Raw genomic sequence first — 22,874 nt, 5'->3', positions numbered from 1 at the left:
TCACATCAATTACTAATAAACTTTTGGAACATTACCCATTGAAAAGTTGGGGACTACCCGAATAATGTTTTGGTATAGTTGTAGATAGGATATCAGTGTTTACAATGAAAATGTTTATTAGTGCCACCTAAAAATTAATACACTCTTTAAAATGGGAATTTAAAAAAAAAATCACCCCCTTGAACCCATCAGGAGGATCATAGTGCTTTTTAAAGTCTGTGTATACAACTCACACATTAGACCATTTGTCACTGAGCCAACAAAATGACAGCTTTTTCACTGGTGGGAAGAAAAAACTCACACTAGAAAAAGATATTCTGCAAGCAACTTTCTTAAGGTAATGGCAAGGGGATATGTCACTGCAAGAAGGAAGGGAAGAGCATTCAAAAGCTCCTTCTCAGCCCCCAAGGCCTTTGGAGAAATGATTGGCTTTTAATTTACTCTTGGACATATTTTGGACACATTTTGAATACAAAAGTCTACTCTTTGGCATCTTAAGGGCAGTGTTCCATTTTCTCCCTAATTTCTCCATAACTATTTCTTTCTTTCTTTTTTTTTTTTTAAAGATTTATTTTGAGGGGTGGGAGGGGCAAAGAGAGAGAGAGAGGGAATCCCAAGCAGACTCCACGTTCAGCGCTAGGGCCCAACTCGGGGCTCGATCTCACCACCCTGAGATCACAACTTGAGCAGAAACCAAGAGTCGGATGCCTAACCGACTGTGCCACCCAGGTGCCCCCATAACCATTTGATTCTAAATACCACATTGCCTTAACCGGAAAGTGGCTTCTTTCTGTAGTTGGCAGATATTTCTAGAACTATGTGAAAGTGTCACTGGGGCGTCACTGGCCCAGTCAATGCTCCATTTTGCTCTTCCAATTTGTAATTCTCCTTTCTCTTTTCTCCATTCTCTTCTTTCAGTGGCCCCTCATTTGCTATGTCTCTATTTGTTAGCACCTCATTAAGAGAGGGGTGGGCAACGGAGAGAGAGAGCATACGAACTCAGATCTTTTAACTTTTGGAAAAATATTTCAGAGAGGACATCTGAAGAGAGGAAGAAAGAAAGTCTTCAAGTTGTTTTGTTTCTGAAAAGTGGCATCTTACACAAAGTAACTGTCTTTAAGGGCATCTGGGTGGCTCAGTAGGTTAAGTATCTGCCATCGGCTCAGGTCATGATCCCAGAGTCCTGGGATCAAGTCCCGCATCCGGCTCCCTGCTCAGTGGGGAGTCGGCTTCTCCCTCTCCCTCTGATCCTGCTCCCAGCTTGTGCTCTCTATCTCAAATAAATAAATAAAATCTTTAAAAAAAAAAAAAAAAGTAACTGTCTTTGAAGGCTAACATCTCCAGCCAGTCTTGCAATTGAATTTTGGGAGCCAAGGGCTGAGGAACTTTAGAGAATGAACCCTTGCATTTAAAGCACCAGGATTTGAAAAGCTAAGTGCAATTATGCAAGCCAATATTTTAAGTAATGCAACTGTTCCGGAGGGAGAAATTTCCTTCTTTCCCCCTAGGCTGCTTCTGGCTGGTTTAGGAATTAAATTCATATGAGGCAGGTGAATAGGAGAAAGAAGAAAAAAAACAGTTTTATTACATGTGCATGGAGGTCCAGTAATGAAATTGAGACACTAAAGAAATGACCAAGGCAGGCAGTTTTGATACATTTTAGATAGAGACAATAATTTGTGAGGAATTGACAGGCTAAAGCTTTAGTTAGTAAGGGAGCTTTAGTTAATAAGGAATTCTAAGCAGAATTTGGGCTGAGGTAGTAGATTAGGAAAAAAAAATAACAAGTTTTGTTTCTCCAGCTTTCTTGGTTTTAAAGTTCCTATCTCTGCTGATAAGGATGTCTTTTTACTTCTTAGTACAGGGAGGGTATTTTTCACACGGGAAATTTATTTCCTGCTTTCAGGGAGACAGAGGAAGGTCTGGGTGTCCTTGCACCCCTTGTTTCCCCGGTAGCTTCAATTCAAAATAATCAATATGCCATTGCAGTACATTTTGGGGCAGCCTGCCCGGGGCCCCTACACATCCTATACCAGAATTCCTTGCTTTCCATTAAAACGAGTACAGAGAGGGCTTTTTAAATTGTATAGCACATACAGGTGTAATGCAAGTTCAAAACAGGTTTAGGGACTGGTTTATGTGAACCTGAGTTAGCTGCTTGGTAACCAACACAGTTTTCATTCTACAGAATCCGGTGGGGCTTCTGGGCGAAGAGCTTGACCTCGTTCCTCTGTGAGATTTAAATAAAAATGAAGCTGAAAAATTATGTCCTCTTGAATATCGTGTCAGGTCAGTCCCTAGGCCTTCCTCTACTTCCCTTGGGTTCCTGGCAGGAAACATGTGGAGAGGGAGCGGATAAACAGGTTCCAGTTCCCAGCAGCAGCACGTTGGAAAAATTTTCCATCTGTTGGCGTGCCCTTGCCTCCTTACAAAAGTGCGGTTTGAAACAGGGTTTCTCTTATCTCGTTTTTAAAAGCCTTTTTTCTCAGGCGCTTGCATCCTGGTATAGTGTTGAGAATGCCAAGCTGGTTTTCGCTTTATACCATCACGTGACGCCGCCTCTCCTCCAGCCTTGAGGCTCTTTAAAACAAAATTACAAAATTTAGTTGCTGGAATTCTAGGGGGGTGGGGGAAGGGTGGGAAGCAAGGGTTGCGCAGGGCAACGGACTACAACTCCCACAAGCCCTCGCGCGGCGGCTACCCTCCCTCCCCCACACCCCCCCAGCCCTGAGCCTTGCGCTTGCGCGGAAGACCCTGCGCTGAGAGGAGGGGCGGGGACGGGACAACGCGCCTGGAAGGGGAGGAGGAAAAAAGAGACCATAGACTTTCACCTGGGCCTAGAAGGTCTCTTAAAGTAGTGGGGAGAGGCGGGCGGGCGGGGACCACCTTCAGAGCTGGCCGCCGGCGGTATCATGGCGACCCGGAACCCCCCTCCCCAAGGTGAGCGGCCGGGGCCCGAAGTAGTATCCAAGACGCGGCTCACAGCTCTCGACCTTGCTCCCGGGGGCGCCTCTTCTTCCCCCGGCCCCAGGGGTCCTGGAGCTCTGTGTTTTGGAGGCACCCCTTTGGAACTAGACTCCCTCCCCTCCGGGCTGAACTCTGGCGGAGAGCGACCCCCGTCCCCAACACAGCCCCGCCTCCTGCCTTACTTTCACCTCTGGCTCGTCATTTCCATCTTCAAACGTGCTTTTTAGCCTTTTAGGTGAATTAGTGAAGTAATTTCATCTTGCCAGGCCCCTAACCGGTTCTGTCAGGGGAGGACCCCACCTTCCCCCGCTTTCTCCCACTGATGAAAATGGTCTAGCTCTGGCCCGGACCCTACTGAGATTTGGGGGGTGACCCTTCCTGCTGTGAAACTCTGATCTGGCCTTCCTGCCATTTGGGGAGGCGACCCCTCACCTCTGTGTAATTCTGACGTGGCTCTGGCTCCGGCCCCAGGCCGGTCCCTGGGCCTTTGGAAGGGAGATGCCAGGCCCCTTTACTCTTGAGGCCCTAGTCTCAGGGATTGGGTTTAACCAACTAATGTTTCCATCTGGGCATTTTTAGCTGTGGGCCAAAGCTAGCAGTGAGTTAATAACAGATGAGAAATGTACAGGACGTTTCTGGCTTTTGGTTGACTCTAAATGTATTTTTTCCATTTTGTATTTTGAAGAGTATGAAAGCGATGACGAGTCTTATGAAGTGTTGGATTTAACTGAGTATGCAAGAAGACACCATTGGTGGAATCGAGTGTTTGGCCACAGTTCCGGACCTATGGTTGAAAAATACTCGGTAGCCACCCAGATTGTAATGGGTGGAGTGACTGGCTGGTGAGAACAACATCTTTTTCATTAAATTTCATTGGCATCCTGACTGCTGCCCTTTTGTAAACAGGCCAGTTACTGTGCACATTCAGTGGCTTTACACTGTTAATCCCCGAAGAGCTCTACCTTGAGGCTTTTCTCTGTGGTATGATGGGTGTGATCCACACTCTCTGGGGACTCAGTGGTTTTGGTGATCTGCTTCCCCGTGCCCACCCCTTGTTCCACTGTTCCTCCTCTCCCTTCCTTTGATACTTTCTATATTTTACACCTTCTCACATTGAGCAAATGTAGTGTATCTGATTCAGTGATAGTGGGTAAAAAGGAAGAAACATAAAAGGGTTAATTATATGTAAATAATCTTTACTTGTTCAAAGCTAACAACTGGAAAAGCCTTTGAGGCTTTGAGTAGACCTGGTCTCCAGGATTGTCAGCCCTGTAGAGAGCTGTGTAAAATTCTCAGTGAAAATTATGAATCCGATGGTTCTGTTGATTTTTGTGGACTAATTTGGATTATTATACTTCGAAGAAGAGTTGGAATTAAACTGGGTCTTCGTTGGAATTCAAGGACTGATTGCTTACTCTGTAATAATATTGTGGAATGCATTAAGGAGGAACAGTTAATAAGCATTAACCTAACTAACCAGTTAATGTTTTAGGCTACATGATTACATAATTGCTGCTATAGATTAAGTTGTTATTCTTGGAATAAAAGATTAGCCAAATAACAAGGGTCAAACAAGTGTGACCCTTTATTTTGAAAATGTTCACAGCCGTAGAGAATTTTTGACTTTAGTGGGGGTGCTGAGCTTGTGAGTAATCATTTTTTTCTTAGATTCTAGGTTAAACTTATCTTACGTTATTTACATAAACTTGGTAAGTGTTAAATTTTTTGATTTGTGTTTTACATGTACCTTGGAACAATGGCTCACTCCTTTATGCCTTTTTGTAAATGCCATTTTATGGTAGAAACCTGCATTGTGAAGATTCTGTGATGCAGAGGTGCAGTATTTCTTCATGATGTGTAACTTGTTAATGCTGCTTATGAAAAGCCCTGCAATTAGAAGTGAGATGCCTGGTCAGGGCCCTGGTTATTCAGTTGATCCTCCACAGATAGCTTGTACCTTGACCCTCCGTAATAGAGAGTCTGGTGCTCTGCTCAGATAAGCTCACAATTTGGTGCCATGGGTGATTGGTTAATGTGAGCCTGGGCCTAAAGCCCCATCTTAAAAGAGACCAAAAAAATGATCGAACAATAGAATTATCACATCATTGGGTGCTTTCCCCTTGTAGGCCAGACTCGGTGAGAAGCCCCATAATTGGCGGAAGTTTGCTTGGGAAGCCTAGAGACAGAGCGGGGGGAGTTAGTAGCTTTATTTTAGTGGCTCGTGCCATCAAGCAAAGGATAGACATGCTTGTGAGACACGGTCCCTGGGATATACTTGTGACTTGGCTGCTGCTGGCCTCCTCTGCTCCCTTATCAGAGCCTTTGTTGCCGACTCCCCTGCTGAGGGACACGGTCTTTACAGTAATACGTGTTTGGATTATAGCCAGGTGTCGGCCCAGGAGCTGAGTAATAGGACTCTAATGTTAGGTGGTTTGTTGCAATGACATTAGATTCAGTGTAGTAAACTTTTGCAATTTTCTTAAGGTATAAAACTGATGTACTATTGTGGCATGTGTTAAGGCGGAATGGGCATTAACCTAACCAGTTAACATTTCAGACCAATTCAGGCCATGCATGGGAGGCTAAGGAGGTTATATGCGACTGTAGGTAGTTATAGGTTTTTGATGATAATAAGAAATATCAGGATGGATGATTGCGAGGAGAGATGGGAGTTGTGAAGACTAGCTAGAGGGCCCTTAGTGTGGTTTGGAAGCAAGGTAGTAATGATGCCCTTGAGAGTGGAAAGAAGACCGAGTCAAATAATGTTCCGGAAATAGAGTATGTAGAATCAGGCAACCAGTTGGACCCCGAAGGTGATGAAGGAGGTGGAGTCTGAGATAAACATGAGAGGGCAAACCTAGAGAATGGTGCTCTCACTTACAGATTGGGACCTTAGCAACAGTTGATTTGGTTGGAAAGATGATTTTTGCTTTGTGACATTTTGAATATGTCATTCTGTGTGCTAGAGAAGCCCATGGAAATGTAAATTTTCCATTTATGAAGGTGTACTAGTTGCCTAGGGCTATTGTAACAAAGTACCACAACTAGGTGGCTTAAAACAAAAGGAATTTATTCTCATAGGTCTGGAGGCCAGCAGTCTGAAAGGTGTCCGCTGGGTTTGTTCCTTCTCGGAGGCTCAGAGGGAATATCTGCTCCTTGCTTCTGGTACTGGTCAGCAATCCCTGGCATTCCTTGGCTTGTAGACCTATCACTCCAAGCTCTGCCTGTGCCGTCACATGGCTGTCTTCCCTCTGAGTGTCTCTGTGACATGTTGGATTAAGTCATATTGGATTTAAGGCCCACCCTATTACAGTGTGGCCTCATTCTAACTAATTACATCCTCAGTGACCCTTATTCCAAATAAGGTCACACTCTGAGATTCTGGGAAGGACATGAATTGGGGGTGGGTGGGTGGGCACTGTTCAATCCAGCACAGAAGGCTAGAGTTAGAAATCCGGGATTCTTTTGCACAGTATGGATCTGGAATACTGAAGGGAATATGAGCTCACCGAAGGAGAGAATCCCAAAAGAAGTATGGACTGACATTCTTACAGAATAGGTGAAACAAAATGGGTTTAATATAGAGACAGATAGATAGAGATGTAGGTAAGGAAGCCATGAGAAATGTGGGCTTAAGTGTAGTCGTGAAGGTGGAACTTCAGCTGGACCTCAAAGGATAAAAAGCTTCAGATGGGCAAAAGTAGGTAGAAACCCCTAGAAGCAAGGAGATTAATAGCTTGAGCAGTGGTGATGACCTATTTGGAAACTAATAGGATTGGAGCAGAAGGTTTGGGTAGAGTGGGGGTTGGCCAGGTGTATGGAATATCTTGACTGCGTTAAAAAAAAAAAACAAAACGGGCGCCTGGGTGGCTCAGTCAGTTAACCATCTGCCTTCTGCTCAGGTCATGGTCTCAGGGTCCTGGGATTGAGCCCCATGTTGGGCTCCCTGCTCAGGAGGGAGTCTTCTTCTCCCTCTGCTCTTCCCCCCATCCCCCGCCCAGCTCATGCTCTCTCTCTCAAATAAAATCTTTAAAACAAAACAAAAAAAATCACTGTTGTTATGGGGAAATTCAACTTAGACAAATATAGAAGGAAGAGTATAATGAGGCCCTGAGTACTCAACATTGTTTCAGTAGCCAATCTTTTTTTCCTATAAATTCCCTTCCTCTGTCCATCCCTCATTTTGAAGCATATCACAATTTAGATTTTGCACTTTTTTTTTTTTTTAAGTAAGCTCTAGGCCCAGTGTGGGGCTTGAATTTACAACGCTGGTAAGATCAAGAGTCGCATGCTCTACCGACTGAGCCAGTCAGGCACGCTAGATTGTGCACTTTTTTTTTTTTTAAGATTTTATTTATTTATTTGATAGAGTGAGAACCAGAGAGCACAAGCGGGGGGAAACTGCAGAGGGAGAGGGAGAAGCAGGCTCCCCGCTGAGCAGGGAGCCCGACGGGCTCGATCCTAGGGCCCTGGGATCATGACCTGAACCAAAGGCAGACACTTAACCGACTGAGCCACCCAGGCGCCCTTAGATTGTGCACTTTTGACTTGTCTGTAGAACAAGGGAAACACTGAGGGTTTCTGAATGGATAAAGGATATGATCGAAAGAAATGGGCAGATACTAAGATTTTATTAGGAAAGCAATGAAAAGGAGAAGAGGGAGAGAGTTTAGTACATCATTGGTTGTTCTCATCTTTTGTCATTCCTTTCATTAAAGGTGTGCGGGATTTTTGTTCCAGAAAGTTGGAAAGCTTGCAGCAACTGCAGTAGGTGGTGGCTTTCTTCTTCTTCAGGTATGTTGGAGCCTTAGGTCCTTGCCTCTGCTTACATATGTAGCCCCTGGGAACTGAGAAAGTCAAGTTTAGCCATTTCAGTCCTGTCCATTTTAATAGAAGATGGAATTTTTCTTTTAGGTATCAGTTTATGGAAAAACTAAGGTGAGTTTTGAAAGCTGATATCTGTCATGAAAGACAACAATTTTAAATACTTCTGTATTCTATAAGCATAGTTTGATCCCAGCTAAGAAGATCCCAGTTAAAAAGACAACTATTAAAGTTTGAGGTGCCTCATTTTTTTTATTACATACCCAAATTTCCCTTAAAACATCTCTTCAGCAAAATAAACATGTCATCCATAATACAACCTTCTCATCCTGACCATTTTAAACATATATTTAAAATTCACACAGAGTACATAAAATTCAAAAGGTCTCTTTCTTTTCCCCATTTCCTAGCCATGCAGTTTTCCTTCTCAGAGGAAATTGCTGTTAGTAATTTCTAACGTGATTTTAAAAACTAGGGAACCATAATAACATAGAAAGTGGAAAATTGGGTTTAAAAAAAATCATCCATAATCCTATTTCTGAGGCAGGGGGATTTGAAATTTTAGTTTTCTTCATGTTCCTCTAAGTATAAGGTTTAAAAATGCTTCACGGTTAGAGGATGTTTATCAAGATATTGTCTGGCATTCATGTCTGTTTGGCATATATTTTTCCAAAAATATCATTCCCTGAAGATCAAATATAGTAAATCCCCAAATTGAAAATCTCTGGGAATGAATGTTAGCAATAATTTTAAAGATACAGAGAACTGTCAGTCCTACCAGATTTTTAAAATGATTGATGTTCATAGCAACCAAAATCTGACTTCAACACCAAAGCCATTGATCATATAATAACCCGTGTCATTGCCTGAAGTACAAAGGGACTGGATTCTTATGCGTTAAGCACAGATTTTGAGTTGTTTACTAAACAGGTTTTTAAAAATATATATTTTCTTTTTATCGGTGGCATTATTAGGAGTAATTGCCTATTCCTTGTGCCAAGAGGTAAAAAGGTAAAATGGTTAATATCTAAATTTAGGCCTTTGGATGAACATGCCAGCTTTTGTACAGAAGACAATTTTATTTAAGTGGATTTTGACTTGTGTTTATATAGAATCAAGAACATACTTAATTCTGTAGCTATTCTGAAAACTCAGTTGTCATTTCTCTTTAGTGGGAAAGGGTACTGGATTGAAGCAGAGTTTCTGAAAATGTTCATAGAATAAAGAGAATTCATTTCAGTCCACTCTGTCAGTTTTGCAGAAGTCTGTTTCGGTCCACTCGATACACACCAATCAAATCCACGTTTTGCCGTTGCCACCTTTTACTTCTCTATGCCTAGTCTACATATTCTTTGAAGTCACTAAGCAGAAGAATATGGGACCTGTCTGCATCACACCAGCCTTTCCCCCAAATATGACACACCTTGAAAACTTAGAAGGAAACTGAAAGAGGAGATAAGAGTAACACGTGGTTTTCAGGCTGATTGCCCATTGTTCTTTAGGCCCACTTCCATATTTGTGTCACCTTTACTTACATTTAAAGATACAAATTTATTTATTTAGAACTTAAAGGTTTTCTAGTAACTCGGTGTTAAGTGTTTTCCAGTAGATATTTAGCACACTGCCATCTTAAAATAGACAGTGGTATGTAAGTCTTTTTTTTTTCTTACTTTTTTTTTTTTAAGTGTTCTTTTTTAAATTTTATTATGTTATGTTAGTCACCATACAATACATCATTAGTTTTTGATGTGGTGATTCACGATCCATTGTTTTCGTATAACACCCAGTGCTCCATGCAGTATGTGACCACCTTAATACCCATCACCGGGCTAACCAATCCCCCCTCCCCACTCCCCTCTAAAACCCTGTTTGTTTCTCAGAGTCCATAGTCTCTCATGGTTCATCTCTCCCTCCAATTCCCCCCCCATTTTTCCCTTCCCTCTCCTAATGTCCTCCATGCTATTCCTTATGTTCCACAAATAAGTGAAACCATATGATAATTGACTTTCTCTGCTTGACTTATTTCATTTAGCATAATCTCCTCCAGTCCCATCCATGTTGATGTAAAAGTTGGGTATTCATCCTTTCTGATGGCTGAGTAATATTCCATTGTATATATGGACCACATCTTCTTTATCCATTCATCTGTTGAAGGGCATCTCAGCTCTTTCCACAGTTTGGCTATTGTGGACATTGCTGCTATGAACATTGGGGTGCATATGGCCCTTCTTTTCACTACATCTGTGTCTTTGGGGTAAATACCCAGGAGTGCAATTGCTGGGTCATAGGGTAGCTCTATTTTTAAATTTTTGAGGAACCTCCACACTGTTTTCCAAGTCTTTTAAATTTAATTTTTTTTGGAATTGTATATGCCCCTAATTCAAAGGGTCAAATACATGTACAAGGCTTATTACAGATTAGAGGAATCCTCTGCCTCCCTCACTACCCACCTTCCCCATTTTTCCCTCCCTTGAGGCAACTACATGAACTCTTAGCTGATTCTTAAGGTACTTCTTTCCTTTTTCCTAAACAAGTTAATTGAATATTTCTTATTCAGTTTGAGGTATTAACTATTGGCTTCCTGTTATGGAATGTGAGACTTGAACTCATTTATTGAACTTTCCTTGCCTGCCCCCCTCCCCCATCTCACGTACTTGCATGCTTTTTGTTCCTCTGTGCCTCCCCCTCCCCTCAACCCCCCCCCCCCCCCGCCGTGTCATCTGAGTATTGTTATTTCATAATCATGTTAGGTCATTACCTGGAGTTTACTGAGCCTGAATCTGTAAATTTGTGTGTTTAACCATGTTTAGGAAGGTTTTGACCATTATTTCTTTAAAGATTTGTTTCCTCTTATTCTTTCTCTCTTCTCTTTCTGAACATGACTCTGATTACATGCGTGTTAGGCTTTTTGATAATGTCCTGAGGTTTTGTTCATTTATCTTTTCAATCTTTTTTTCAAATTGTAGAATTTCTAGCATCTAGCTTCAAGTTCACAGACTCTTTTTTCTGTCATCTACCTTCTGCCATTAAGCCTTTCTAAGAATTTTCTTTTAGATACTGTATTTTCTAATGCTAGAATTTTCATTTGGTTCTTTTTTAATTTTCTGTATCTCGGGTGAGGTTACTTACCTTTTCATTGATTACAAGCATAGTTTCCTTTACCTTATTGAGCATAGTTTTAATAGCAGGTTTAAAGTCCTGATGATTCCAATAACCGGGTCCTCTTAAGGTTGGCATCTATTGATTTTCTTTTGAGACTAGGCCACATTTTCCTGTTTTATCCTATATCAAATAAGTTTGGATTTTATCCTGGGCATTGGGAAATGTTGTGGAAACTCTGGATTCTATTTTATTCCTCTGAAGAGTGTTGATACGTTGATTTTAGCAGGCAGTTAACTTGGTTAGACTCAAATTGTAAGCTCTGTTTCACCTGTGGTGGGTAGCAGCTCAAATCTCAGTTCAGTTCTTTTAGCCTTGGCCAGAATGTGTGGCTCTGCCCCATGAATGTGTGCTTCAGGACTTGGGTAGAGTTTACACATAGAATTTGGGGCTCCCCTTATCTAGCTCTCTCATTTCTGGTAGCTGTTATTGTCGTAGACTCTGTCATCTGGTTCTTTGGGCCAGAAAGATAGCATGTTTTCTATTTAAGTTTTAGCCACCCTGCAAGTGCATCCTGCCCTCAGGATAAAACCAGAAAAATGGGCAGCTCACCTTACATTGTTCCTTTCCTGCAAGTTTCAACTCCCCTTGAAATCTGCTTGCTTTTGTTAAATCTGGAGCCCTTGTATTTTAACTGCGATGTACGGGAGGGTCCCTAAGTTTCACCATCCCCTCCATGCCTGTGACCCAAATTACTGTGTCAGGGACTGCCAGGAAAAGCTTTCACTTGCCATTTGATTTGATCACCACTCTGTTTTGCTAAGGCTGGAGTTTGAAGTGATAATAGGTGAATAAATGAAGGAATGCAGATAAATCCATTCCTCTGTGGAGTCTGTATTCACAGTGAAAATGGAACTTCAGTCGACCTACTTCTGTAAAATCAGATACTTTTATTATTTGAAGTGTTTTATTTGTGGTTCAAAGTCAAGGGGTGCCTTACAAAATTACAAAGAAAGCATAAGTGTATTAGAAGTGATTTATAATGGTGTACATGGCTTAATTGTTTACTACTAATGTGATTCTTTACTTTTTTATTTTATTATTTGGAGAGACTAATTTATGGTACTGGCTTACACATCATGCTGTTGTTCCTGTTCAGAATTTGTAGCGTCTCAATAATACCATATGAGGGGTTTTCTTGTAGTTAATCAGCATTTAGCTATAGTTTTATTGAAAGGACTTATGGCATGAACCTTGTGTAGAGCATATTTCTTTCGTATTCCACTTTCAAAAGCGATTGCCAGAATGTATTCTTAATTTAAGTAAAGAGCCGGAGTTAGTATAAGAGCCTTTGTCAGGCTACTTTAGATTTCTTTAGTGACCTAATAACTGATTGGCTTCTGATCCCTTGTAATTAAACATCTGTTTAATTAAAGGGTACTTTTTAATTAGCTGTATAACTTGGATCATCTCTGTCTTTTTAGCTAATCCCCAAATTCCGAAAGCTCTGATAGAATTATGGTACAGTTATAGTACAGTTTTTGGAATCTTTTCTCATCATGTACTATATGTTTCTTAACATAGTGTTCATCACATCTAAGTAAGTAATTATGCTTACTATCTTTTTTCCCTTATGGATACAGAGCTCTCTGAGGGTGGGGACTGATGTCTCCCTTGTCATTGGCTATAGTTTGGGGGCCTAGAATAATGCCTGGCACAGAGTAGGCACTCGGTATTTTTTAAATGAAGAAATTGTGATATCTTACCTATAAGCTTCATAGATTTCTTGAAATCTAAATGTCCATATATTCCTCGGTAATAGATTTGTCAACAACCTAGTTGGTTTAGAATTAACTATTTTTATTATATGTTTGCAGATTGCCAGTCACAGTGGCTATGTGCAGATTGACTGGAAGAGAGTTGAAAAAGATGTAAACAAAGCCAAAAGACAGATTAAGAAACGAGCAAATAAGGCAGCACCTGAAATCAACAATATAATTGAAGAAGTAAGACAGTGTACATTTTTGGCTCCTTCTTTTTCTTTTTTCTTTTCTTTCTTTCTTCTTCTTTTTTTTTTTTAGTGAGTAATCTGTGTCCATTGTGGGGCTCGAACTCATGACCCTGAGATCAAGAGTCACATGCTGTACCAACTGAGCCAGGCGCCCCTGGCTCATTTTTTTTTCCTTATGGGTTTCGCTTTACAGAAAATGTGACTAGTGATTATCTTCTTCTAAAAAGTGAGTGTTTTTGGTCATGTTTAGAGTGTTAAATAAAATTTGGGATCAAGCCACTAAATCAATCATTATTGGAGTGGAAGAGCGAGCTCAATCAGAAGAGCATGCAACTCTTGATCTTGGGGCTGTGAGTTTGAGCTCCACATTGGGTGTAGAGATTACTTTAAAAAAAAAAAAATCAATCTTTTTTTTTTTTTTTTTTAGTAGTTAACATAGTTTCCCCTGCCAGTCTCCCACCTACTTTGATCTGCATGTAAAAGCTGATAACATTATTCTTCCAGAAGGTTTCCTCTGCATTTTATAAATGTGTACATGTGTAGACAAGGTGTGGTAAAACTAAAACTACCTATTTTTTTCATGAGGTGGGATATTTTGAAAATGTGTATATTTTATTAATATATTAGTTTTATTAATGTTTTTATGTATATTTTTCTTCTTATCCTCTGTTTAGAATTGAACTGAAAACTCCTTGCCTTTGTTTTATTATGTTCTTTTAATACCCCAAACTTAATTTTGAAAAATTTCAGACCAGTTAAAAAGTTGAAGGACAAATACAGTGAATACCCAAATACCCTTCACCTATTTACCTACTCATTTTACATTTGCCTTACCTCTGTGTGTGTACAGGTGATTATACTTTTTTTTCCCTAATCGTTTAAGACATCCTTACTTTTCACTCTTAAATACTTCAGCATATATCTTCTAAGAGTACAGATATTCTCCAGTACAACTACAGTTACCCTTATGAATCCCCCCAATTAACATGATGCAATAATATGTCCTAATATACAGTCCATATTAAAATTTTTCCACAAAATATCTTTTATACATTTTTTCCCCCAATCAGGAATTATATATTGGGGTGTCTGACCGGCTCAGTCAGTAGAGCATGTGACTCTTGACCTTGGGGGTTGTGAGTTCAAGCCCCACATTGGATGTAGAGCATACTTAAAAATCTTTTAAAAAATGCTTAAAAATAAAATCTTTAAAAAAAAAAAGAATTATATATTGCAATTGGTTATCATCATGTCTCTGAAGGCTCCTTTAATCTTTAGCAGTCCCGTCAACTGTTTTGTTTTTGTTTTTGTCCCCCACCCCCACCCCCGGTCTTTCATGATACTGACATTTTTGAAGCATGTAGGCAGAATATCCCACAGTTTGGCTTTGTCTGATTGCTTTTTCATGGTTTTATTTGGGATAAGCATTTTATCGACGTGATATTTATTTGATCCTGTACATTTTTTCTTGCTGGCCAAGTAGACTGTGAACAAATATCATTGTGCCTGCTGTGGAATCTGTGCTAATAACTTGCTAAATGGACCATTTATGTCTGCCCTACAGCTTCTTGTTACCTGTGAGATTTTTTGCCATTGATATACCCATTATCTCAGTAGCTAAGAAGCTTACTGGATCTGGCTGGGGCCCTGCGGTCCTTCAGAGTATAATGGACAGCCTTGGCATCTTGTGTGGTGGTTGGCACCTGCAGTAGTAGGGGTACGAGAATCTTTGCCAAATAGTTATTGAATTGGAGAAAACAGCTGTGAAAATGTTACTTAGCACCAGATTCACCAGATTCAATAAGTAAGAGTGTTTTTCTTTAATTTGCATCATTTTTTTCTTTTTCTTACTGTGGCAAAATACACATAACATAAAATTAACCATTTTAATTATTTTAAAATGCACAATTTAGTAGCATTAAGTACTGAATTCACACTTTCATGCAACCATTACCACTATCCACATTTAGAACTTTTTCATCATCCCAAACAGAAACTCTAACCATTAAGCACACATTCCCACAATTGACCCCTCTCCCCAGCCCTTGGTAGCCTCTGTCCTACTTTCTGTCTCGATGAATTTCACTCTTCACGTCAGTGGAATCCTACAATGTTTTCCCTTTTCTGTCTGTCTTATTTCACTTCGTGTAGCATTTTCAAGGTTTGTCCATGTTGTAGCACAATTAAGAGTATTTTTGTTTAAACTTATATTTCAGGCAACAGAATTTATCAAACAGAACATTGTGATATCCAGTGGATTTGTGGGAGGCTTTTTGCTAGGCCTTGCATCTTAAGGATATGAATGTTCTATCACAGTGGAGTCACCTATAAGAAGAGAAATGGTGGCAACAAGGTTTCTCGACAATACTCACCGCCAGATTCTCCAGGGCAGCAAGAGACAACTAGATGGACAGTACCAAACTCACAGCTTAGTGTTTTGCCATTGAAGTTTGGCAAACTAGTATTTGCTGTAAAAACAACCTATATGGTATGTGTACAATAGTATTCCTGAGCAAAACATGCCTTTCATTTATTTTTTTAAAATATGCATTTGTTTTGAAATTAGCCTATAAAATACCACCATTGGATGTAGATATATAGAGAAAAAAAATGTGTTGGATATATTCCCCAGTGAAATATTATCCTTGTTTTATTTAAATAAGATGTTCTTCATTTTGCTTTATAGTGTAGTGCTGGTAATTAAAAATTTGTATTACAGCTTCAACATTGCGGTTGGCTTTTTTTTTTTTTAAGATATGTTTGCAGTAAACTGAAGAACTGTAATGCCCTTTTGTGGAAGGATTTAGAAGTAATAGAATTATTAAAGATATTAAACAGATTTAATATCAGTTTTTAGGTGGTGGGTTTTCTGCAATTCTTACTTTGCTTCTATGATAAGTATAGTAAACAGTTTCAAGGAAGGCTCTTCTAAGGAAATACTCATGTCTAAAGCTCTCTTTCTCTCTCTTTTTTTTTTTTTTTTGATATTTGTAGTTGCAAAAATTTCTTGTATATAAGCTTCTTTAATTAATGTATTTATCCTGGCAGCCTGGGCAGAGCTAATTGTTTTGAGGGTACATGTAGTTGGGTCACTGATTCATTTTATTAACCTTGAGTGAACCTCCTTTCTCATTTCTAAAAATCCTATTTATTATTTTGGCCCCTTCTTCACAAAGAGGTAAAAATTACTTTGAAATACTTAGTAGTATGGTATGAATTTACTATCTGAAAGACAGTGATTTTTTGTCATTATGAAATTGTACCTTAAACAGAATTGTCTCTCTGATCTAATCTGAGATGTAAGTGCTAAGGCTTTCAGGTTTTGGTAGCATTGTGTTGAAGGCTAGGCCAGTTGACTTGTTTCTCCGGGCCACATCACGCTCTCTCAGAGGCCCTTTGCCCTGAAAAGCTCTCTGTGTGATTCATTTTGTTCATAGAATTCTATGTTGGAATTGGAAAAACGGCAGAACAACACTTACTGGGGTCTTCAGATTGGAAAGACTGCAGGGATTCAGGCCATCTCCTTTCAATAGGAAGCCCCCATAGTATATTTTGTGTATTGTAAACAATGAGGCATTTCATACTTCAAGATTGGTTACAGTCTGTGTGCTTTCATTATCACGACTCCTTAGAATTGAGCGTGGGGATTGATTGATCTTCCCGTTTCTTCCTTTACTGTCATCGGTGCCTCAGGTACAATGCTAAATAAAACTCCAACTTTCTTAATACGAAGTGATTTTGCTTATAAGTACTTGTTTTATCTTTTTTGAGCTTTTTTCTGTTTTGGCCTTGCCAAGCCTTCCATTGCTGTGGAATTAGAGGGAAAAATATGCGACATGAGGTGGAACCTTGGTCACACTTCTGTGTGCCGTGTCCTCATGATGCTTTCACCTGCTACAGTGAGGCAGGCTACTGTGGGGAGCTCTAGTAGCCAGCTCAGTTTGTTCATTTTGGAAATATTTACAGTGTCTGCTCTATGTTTGATGCACTAGGAAAGTGGGGGCACAAAAAGTCTGCCCTCAAATAGGGACTAAAATCGTCCTCTATAAAAGTTCTATACTAATATAGGAGAACCCAGGGGGCACCTGGGTGGCTCAGTCGTTAGGCGTCTGCCTTCGGCTCAGGTCATGATCCCAGGGTCCTGGGATCGAGCCCCGCATCGGGCTCCCTGCACCGCGGGAAGCCTGCTTCTCCCTCTCCCATTCCCCCTGCTTGTGTTCCCTCTCTCGCTGTGTCTCTCTCTGTCAAATAAAATCTTAAAAAAAAAAAAATCATATAGGAGAACCTGACATATGATTCGTGGCAAATAAGTATTAGGGATAACTTCTTTTTAGAGTCCACACATGAATGAGAAGTGCAAGATACAGTCCTTCATTTTTACCTATACATTTCCAAGTATCTGTTGATCTGTTTGAAAATATTTATATACAAATGCGAAATAATACCCATGCTCTCCATACTGTCGTTTCTATGTTAGTGACCCTTATTCTGCCTCACGTCTGTGCCATTTCCCCACAAGGTTATACGCTACATGAGGCAGTCATTTGTGTTAATCAATCTCTAACTCGTGACGCACGCTGTGTAATGCTTTGCTCAAGACGGGTATTCAGTTAATGTGAATGGGTGAGTGAGTATGAGATTACTGTGGCAGAGTTGGTGGCAGCCTATGGGAAACTTTTTCTGGGTAGTAGTCCCGTAAATCAGAGGCTCCATCAGAAATGACTTGGTGGGGCTTAGTTGGAATGAAAAACCTATATAGCCTGCCTTTGTCTAAAATGGGGATTTTAAATAAATAAAAATAAATAAAATGGGGATTTTTATGTTCGAGGGCATAACGACTGTTTGCAAGATTTATTTAAACTTGAGTGTATGGAATATAGGTATTTTGTGGCCTGGGCTTTAGAAGATATTTAAGGACATTTGGACTGATCTTTATTTTTTATTCTTATAGAGCTCCCCATCCTTCCCCCTCACAAAAAAAGATGATTTTTAATGTGTTTTCTTATTTCCAATAAATATAAATGAAATATGCTCATTATAGAAAAATGTCTGCATAAAAAATATATAGTGTCTATAATATGTACTTAGAGTTAACTGTTGTCAATATCTTGGTACATAGCCTTTGGAGTCTTCTCTACCTGTGCATGAACACATTATATGTATTTTGTATAAAAATTGAGCATAGTTTATGTACTGCTTTCTAAATAGCTATTTTCAGTTACATATTATGAAAATGAATATCTTTTTGTAATAGTAGGTACATTTATGATGACAGAAAAGATATAAGTGCCCACCCTTATCCCCTTTTATGAGACAACCATTATTAAAAGATCTTATTTACATTTTAATGTATTTATACATATATTATCTTTATTGTCCAAGTTTGGTTAGTATATATTGGATTGTCCACTCTGAAACTTAAGGAATTCTGTGCACATCCACTTTCCTTTTTTAATGGCTAATATATTTTGTGTTTCTAGTAAATGCCTTTATTACTTTAAATATCATACTTTTTTCCTATCCTTATTTCCCACCTTAGATAATATTTGCTAACTCCCTGTAATTAAAGATGAGGAAAATGAACTTATTTCTTCCCTGCTACCCTCAGGTCTCCTGAGTTTTGTCAAGTTATTATTACTTTTAATGGTACATTCAAATGACAGAATTCTGTGCAATTATTAAGAGGACTTGCAGAGCTGTATAAATTGATCTGGACAGATCCACACGTTAGTGACATAATCAGGTTGCAAACAGTGTGATCCCACTTTTTTGGAAAAACTCTACCTGTGAGCATAAGTATGCACATGGATGCTCATAGAAGCCATCTTTGAGAGTTTGGTGTATGCATAGGATTTTCACGTATTTTCAACATTTTTATGTCATCTTAAGTCTTTACGGTAAGTACGTGTTAATTTGTAGTTAGTAAAAGGTTTGTTTTAGATCTAGGAATAGGAATTCAATAGGTTATTGCTTTTTTTTTTTTTTTTTTAGGTTCTTGCTATTTTAAGGGGCTCTTTCTTTTGAACTTTTTTTGCTTCATTCACTGAATTTTTTAAGTTGTTTTTGTCAAAATAATGTACATAGTTCGAGACGTCATATAGTATTTGGCTACAAATCAGGCTTCTAAAAAAGGGAGCACTTCTCTGCTCTACCTTTTGCCAACTTCGTGGCTCTTTCCCCAGAGAAGTTTCAATTACATTGGTTGTTTCTCTTGGTATTTACTACAACCACATTTCTTAGACTTTGTATTAATGATAAATGACTTGACTCGGACTTCCTATTATGGTAGATGTGGATTTAGTTCTAGAACACCTTCCTTTTTGCATCCTTGTAGGAACAATTTATTACATGTCTATAAAGTTTTACACATTGTTATGATGAATATTGTTTACTGTTGAATGAGGACACAACCTCCTATAGGTCCCTTTGTATGGGTTCGGCTGGAAACTACCTTAGCCTGAACCTGCCAAGGGCTCTGGAGCTTGAAGGGCACCGTGACTGGCAGAATAATGGCCTCCCAAAAATATTCACGTCCAAATCCCCCTGAACCTGTGAGTACATTAGGTTTCGTGGCAAAGGAGGATGAAGGTTGCAGATGTGATCAAAGTTGCATATCAACCTATCTCAAAGAGATTATTCCGGAGTATCCTGGGCCCAGTGTAATCACAAGTCCTTAAGATAGGAAGAGGGAGGCAAAAGAAAGAGTCTGAGAAAGAGATGTGCCTATGAAAGAATGTTCACATAGGTGCTGTGTTGTGGCTTTGAAGATGGAGGAAGGGGGCCACGAGCCATGGAATACTGGTGGCCTCCTGAAACTGGGAAAGGCAAGAACACACATTCTCCCCTATTGTCTCCACCAAGGAACACAGCCCTGCCGACACCTTGATTTTAGTTCAGTGAGACCCATGTTGGACTTCTTACTTCCACACCTGTAGGATAATAAATTTGTGTTGTTTCAAGCCACTGTGTTCATGATCATTTGTTACAGCAGCAGTAGAAAACTAATACTGGTCCACTGAGTTGTCCTCCACTGTAACAAGGGAGCTGGCTTTTTGTATCCCCGTTATCAGTCAGGTCACTGGTTGCAGTCTGCCCTTAGGGGTTGGGATGGGTAACTTCCCAGCTGCACTGTCTTACTGAGAGCAGTTCTCAGGAGAATGGTGCAACCGTCAAGCCATCAGCAGCTAATACTAATGCTGGGTAAATCTAAGCCAACGTTGCACGTGTAAACCAACAGTCATGCCTACTTGGGGGTGGAAGGGCAATAAAACGAATGTAGAACTAAAATACTTGGATTTGTAATGTCAAGTTCTTGTATTGTTCCAAAACCTATTGATGAAGCTCACACTTTGTGCATGTATATTACAATTTTAAGAGCAATCCCTAGGGGCTCCTGGGTGGCTCAGTCAGTTAAGCGTCTGCCTTTGGCTCAGGTCATGATCCCGGGGTCCTGGGATCAAATCCCACATCAGGCTCCATGCTCAGTGGGGAGTCTACTTCTCTCTCTCTCTTCCTCAGCCCCTCCCCACTGCTTGTTCTCTCTCTCTCTCAAATAAATAAATAAAATATTTAAAAAAATCATTTATGTCTCTTTATCCTGAATTCTGATCATACTGCAGAGGTGAACTTGCCTGCGGAATCTAAATATGTGGGACCTTATAAATTTTGTGAATATGAGTGTCGGACTCTTGGTTTTGGCTCAGGTCATGATCCCAGGGTCCTGGGATCGAGCCCTGCGTAGAGCGGGGAGCCTGCTTCTTCCTCTCCCCCCGCCACCCCCCCAACTCGTGCTTGCTCTCTTGCACTGTCTCTCTCAAATAAATAAATAAAATCTTAAAAAAGAGCCATCCCTAAATGAATTATTAGTTGTGAACAAATCACATTCCCAACATACCAATAAGCAATCCAGTCTAAAGGCAGGAAAAGAAGAAGCATGGAGAAAACAAAGTAAATAGGAAGCATAAAATAAGATGGTAAAAGTAAATCCGAGTATATCAGTAATCATACTTCAAACGGAAAAAGGAACAGAATTCACCATGTGATTTTATATAAATATTCTATATAGAGTCAAGCAGTGCGATCAGAGCCACAGAAAAGGAAACGTTTATAAAACGTCACCGTTCAGTAGAGAAGTCTCCCCAAGCCTCGAGCTGTAATCAAGCCTCTTTTCACTTTTCTTCAAATCCTCCTGCCCACACCCCAATCTGGAACAGGCTCCGCACCTACTGTCTCTTACATCTCATGTGTTCTTTCTTGGATTACTTATATTTTTGGCTGAACTATTTTCTTGAGTAATTGTTACAGGTGTGGGAGGTAAACTTTCCGAGTTCTTGGGTGCTTAAAATATCTTCTGTTCTCATACACTTTAAGATTGATGATATTTTTCCCTTTGAATTCTGAAGACACTGCTCCACTGTATTCTACTATCTGATATTGTATGATGTCAGCTGGCTTTGGAACCTTTCTGAGTAACCTTTTTCGTATGTTTTTTCTTTGAAAGCTTTGTGGATTTTTTTCTTGGAGTTCTGAAGTTTCATAAATTTGTCTCTAAATGTGAGTTTTAAAAAACTGAATTAGAGAGCCTTAAAAATCCGCATTAGGGTCCTTTTGCTGTGTGCTGCCCTTGCAGAGAAGATACACATAGCTAACATTTAAAAACCAAGGCCAGTAGGAGGGGTCTAAACCCCTCCCTAGATTGTGAGATTGAGAGCCCCAAAATAAGGGCTCAGTAAATGTGAGATAGAGGGAATCAGAATCATGGAAATGAAACACAATGTTTATCTCTCATTATATTCAGCATTCTTTAGGTTCTTTCATTCTGAAGATTCCTGTCTTTTGCTTAAGCAGATTGTACTTTTTATTTTATTTTTATTCTTAAAATTTTTATTTATTTTTTATAGATTTTATTTATTCATTTGAGACAGAGAGAGAGAGAGCATGAGCAGGGGAAGAGGCAGAGGGAGAGGGAGAAGCAGGCTCCCTGCTGAGCCGGGAGCCCGATGCAGGGCTCGATCCCAGGACGCTGGGATCATGACCTGAGCCGAAGGCAGACGCTTAACCATCTGAGCCACCCAGGCGCCCCACAAATTGTACGTTTTAAATAGACTTTATTTTTTAGAATAATTTTAGGTTTACAGAAAAATTGAGCAGATAGTACAGAGTTCCCATATGTCTCCCCCAGACCTCTACGGTTTTCCCTATTATTAACATCTTACGTTATTGTGGTACGTTTGTTGCAATTAATGAACCAATGCTGATACATTATTACTAGCTAATGTCTATCTTTATTCAGATTTAGTTTTTACCTAATATCCCCTTCCTCCCCCCGCCCCCCGGACCCTCTTCACGTGACATTTAGTTGTCATGTTTTCCTTAAGCTTCTCTTGGCGTGACAGCTTTTCAGACTTACCTTATTTTTGATGGTCAGGTATACTGTAGAATGCTTCGGTATTGAACTTCTTCCGATGTGTTTTCATGATTGGACTGGAGTTAGGGTTTTGAGGAAGAAGGTCACAGAGGTGGAGTGCCATTTTCATCATGTCACATCAAGGGTTCATACTATCAACATGACCTAACCACTGCTGATGGTGGCCCCGGATCACCTGGCTGTTGGTCAGGTTTCTCCACTGTCAAGTTAACTCTTTCCATTCCTGCACTGTTGGAAAGGCAGTCTCTCTGTTCAGCCCCACACTTAAAAAGAGAGGAATTATACTACCCTTCCTTTAGAGTGGTGTATCTACATAAATTATTTTAAATTCTGCATAGGAGGTTAAGTGTTTTCTCCCCTGTTTATTAATTGACTCAATCATTAATTGACTCAATCATCAGTAAGGACTCATGGAGGTTTATTTTATGCTTTTTGCCCCTCCCCCACTTGCTCTCTCTCTGTCTCTGTCAAATAAATAAAATATTAAAAAAAAAAAGACGGGTTGTAGTTGTAGGAAGCTTTTCTTATAGGTAGGCGGGGCGCAGG

At 39.9% G+C, this 22,874-nt stretch overlaps 1 protein-coding gene across 1 annotated transcript; it reads left to right on the top strand.

The window, feature by feature from the left end:
* Positions 1 to 2,744: 2,744 nt before the first annotated feature.
* Positions 2,745 to 17,002, top strand: FUNDC1 (FUN14 domain containing 1). The gene is made up of 5 exons (XM_032426780.1): positions 2,745 to 2,940; positions 3,653 to 3,809; positions 7,686 to 7,761; positions 12,768 to 12,896; positions 15,118 to 17,002. The coding sequence occupies exons 1-5, from the start codon at positions 2,913 to 2,915 to the stop codon at positions 15,193 to 15,195; spliced, it is 468 nt and encodes a 155-aa protein (XP_032282671.1). The 5' UTR covers positions 2,745 to 2,912; the 3' UTR covers positions 15,196 to 17,002.
* The last annotated feature ends 5,872 nt before the right edge of the window (positions 17,003 to 22,874 follow it).

This window comes from Phoca vitulina, unplaced genomic scaffold, assembly GCF_004348235.1.
Source record: "Phoca vitulina isolate PV1807 unplaced genomic scaffold, GSC_HSeal_1.0 scaffold35, whole genome shotgun sequence".
Classification (NCBI taxonomy): Eukaryota; Metazoa; Chordata; class Mammalia; order Carnivora; family Phocidae; genus Phoca; species Phoca vitulina.
The sequence above is the reverse complement of the archived record's forward strand: the minus strand, read 5'-3'. Positions and strand labels throughout refer to the sequence as shown.

Excerpts from the sequence above, each read along its gene's own strand:
- FUNDC1 (XM_032426780.1), top strand. The coding sequence starts at position 2,913 with ATGGCGACCCGGAACCCCCCTCCCCAAG. Across the intron at positions 3,810-7,685 it reads ATGGGTGGAGTGACTGGCTG|GTGTGCGGGATTTTTGTTCC; the intron begins GTGAGAACAACA and ends CTTTCATTAAAG. Across the intron at positions 12,897-15,117 it reads TCAACAATATAATTGAAGAA|GCAACAGAATTTATCAAACA; the intron begins GTAAGACAGTGT and ends CTTATATTTCAG.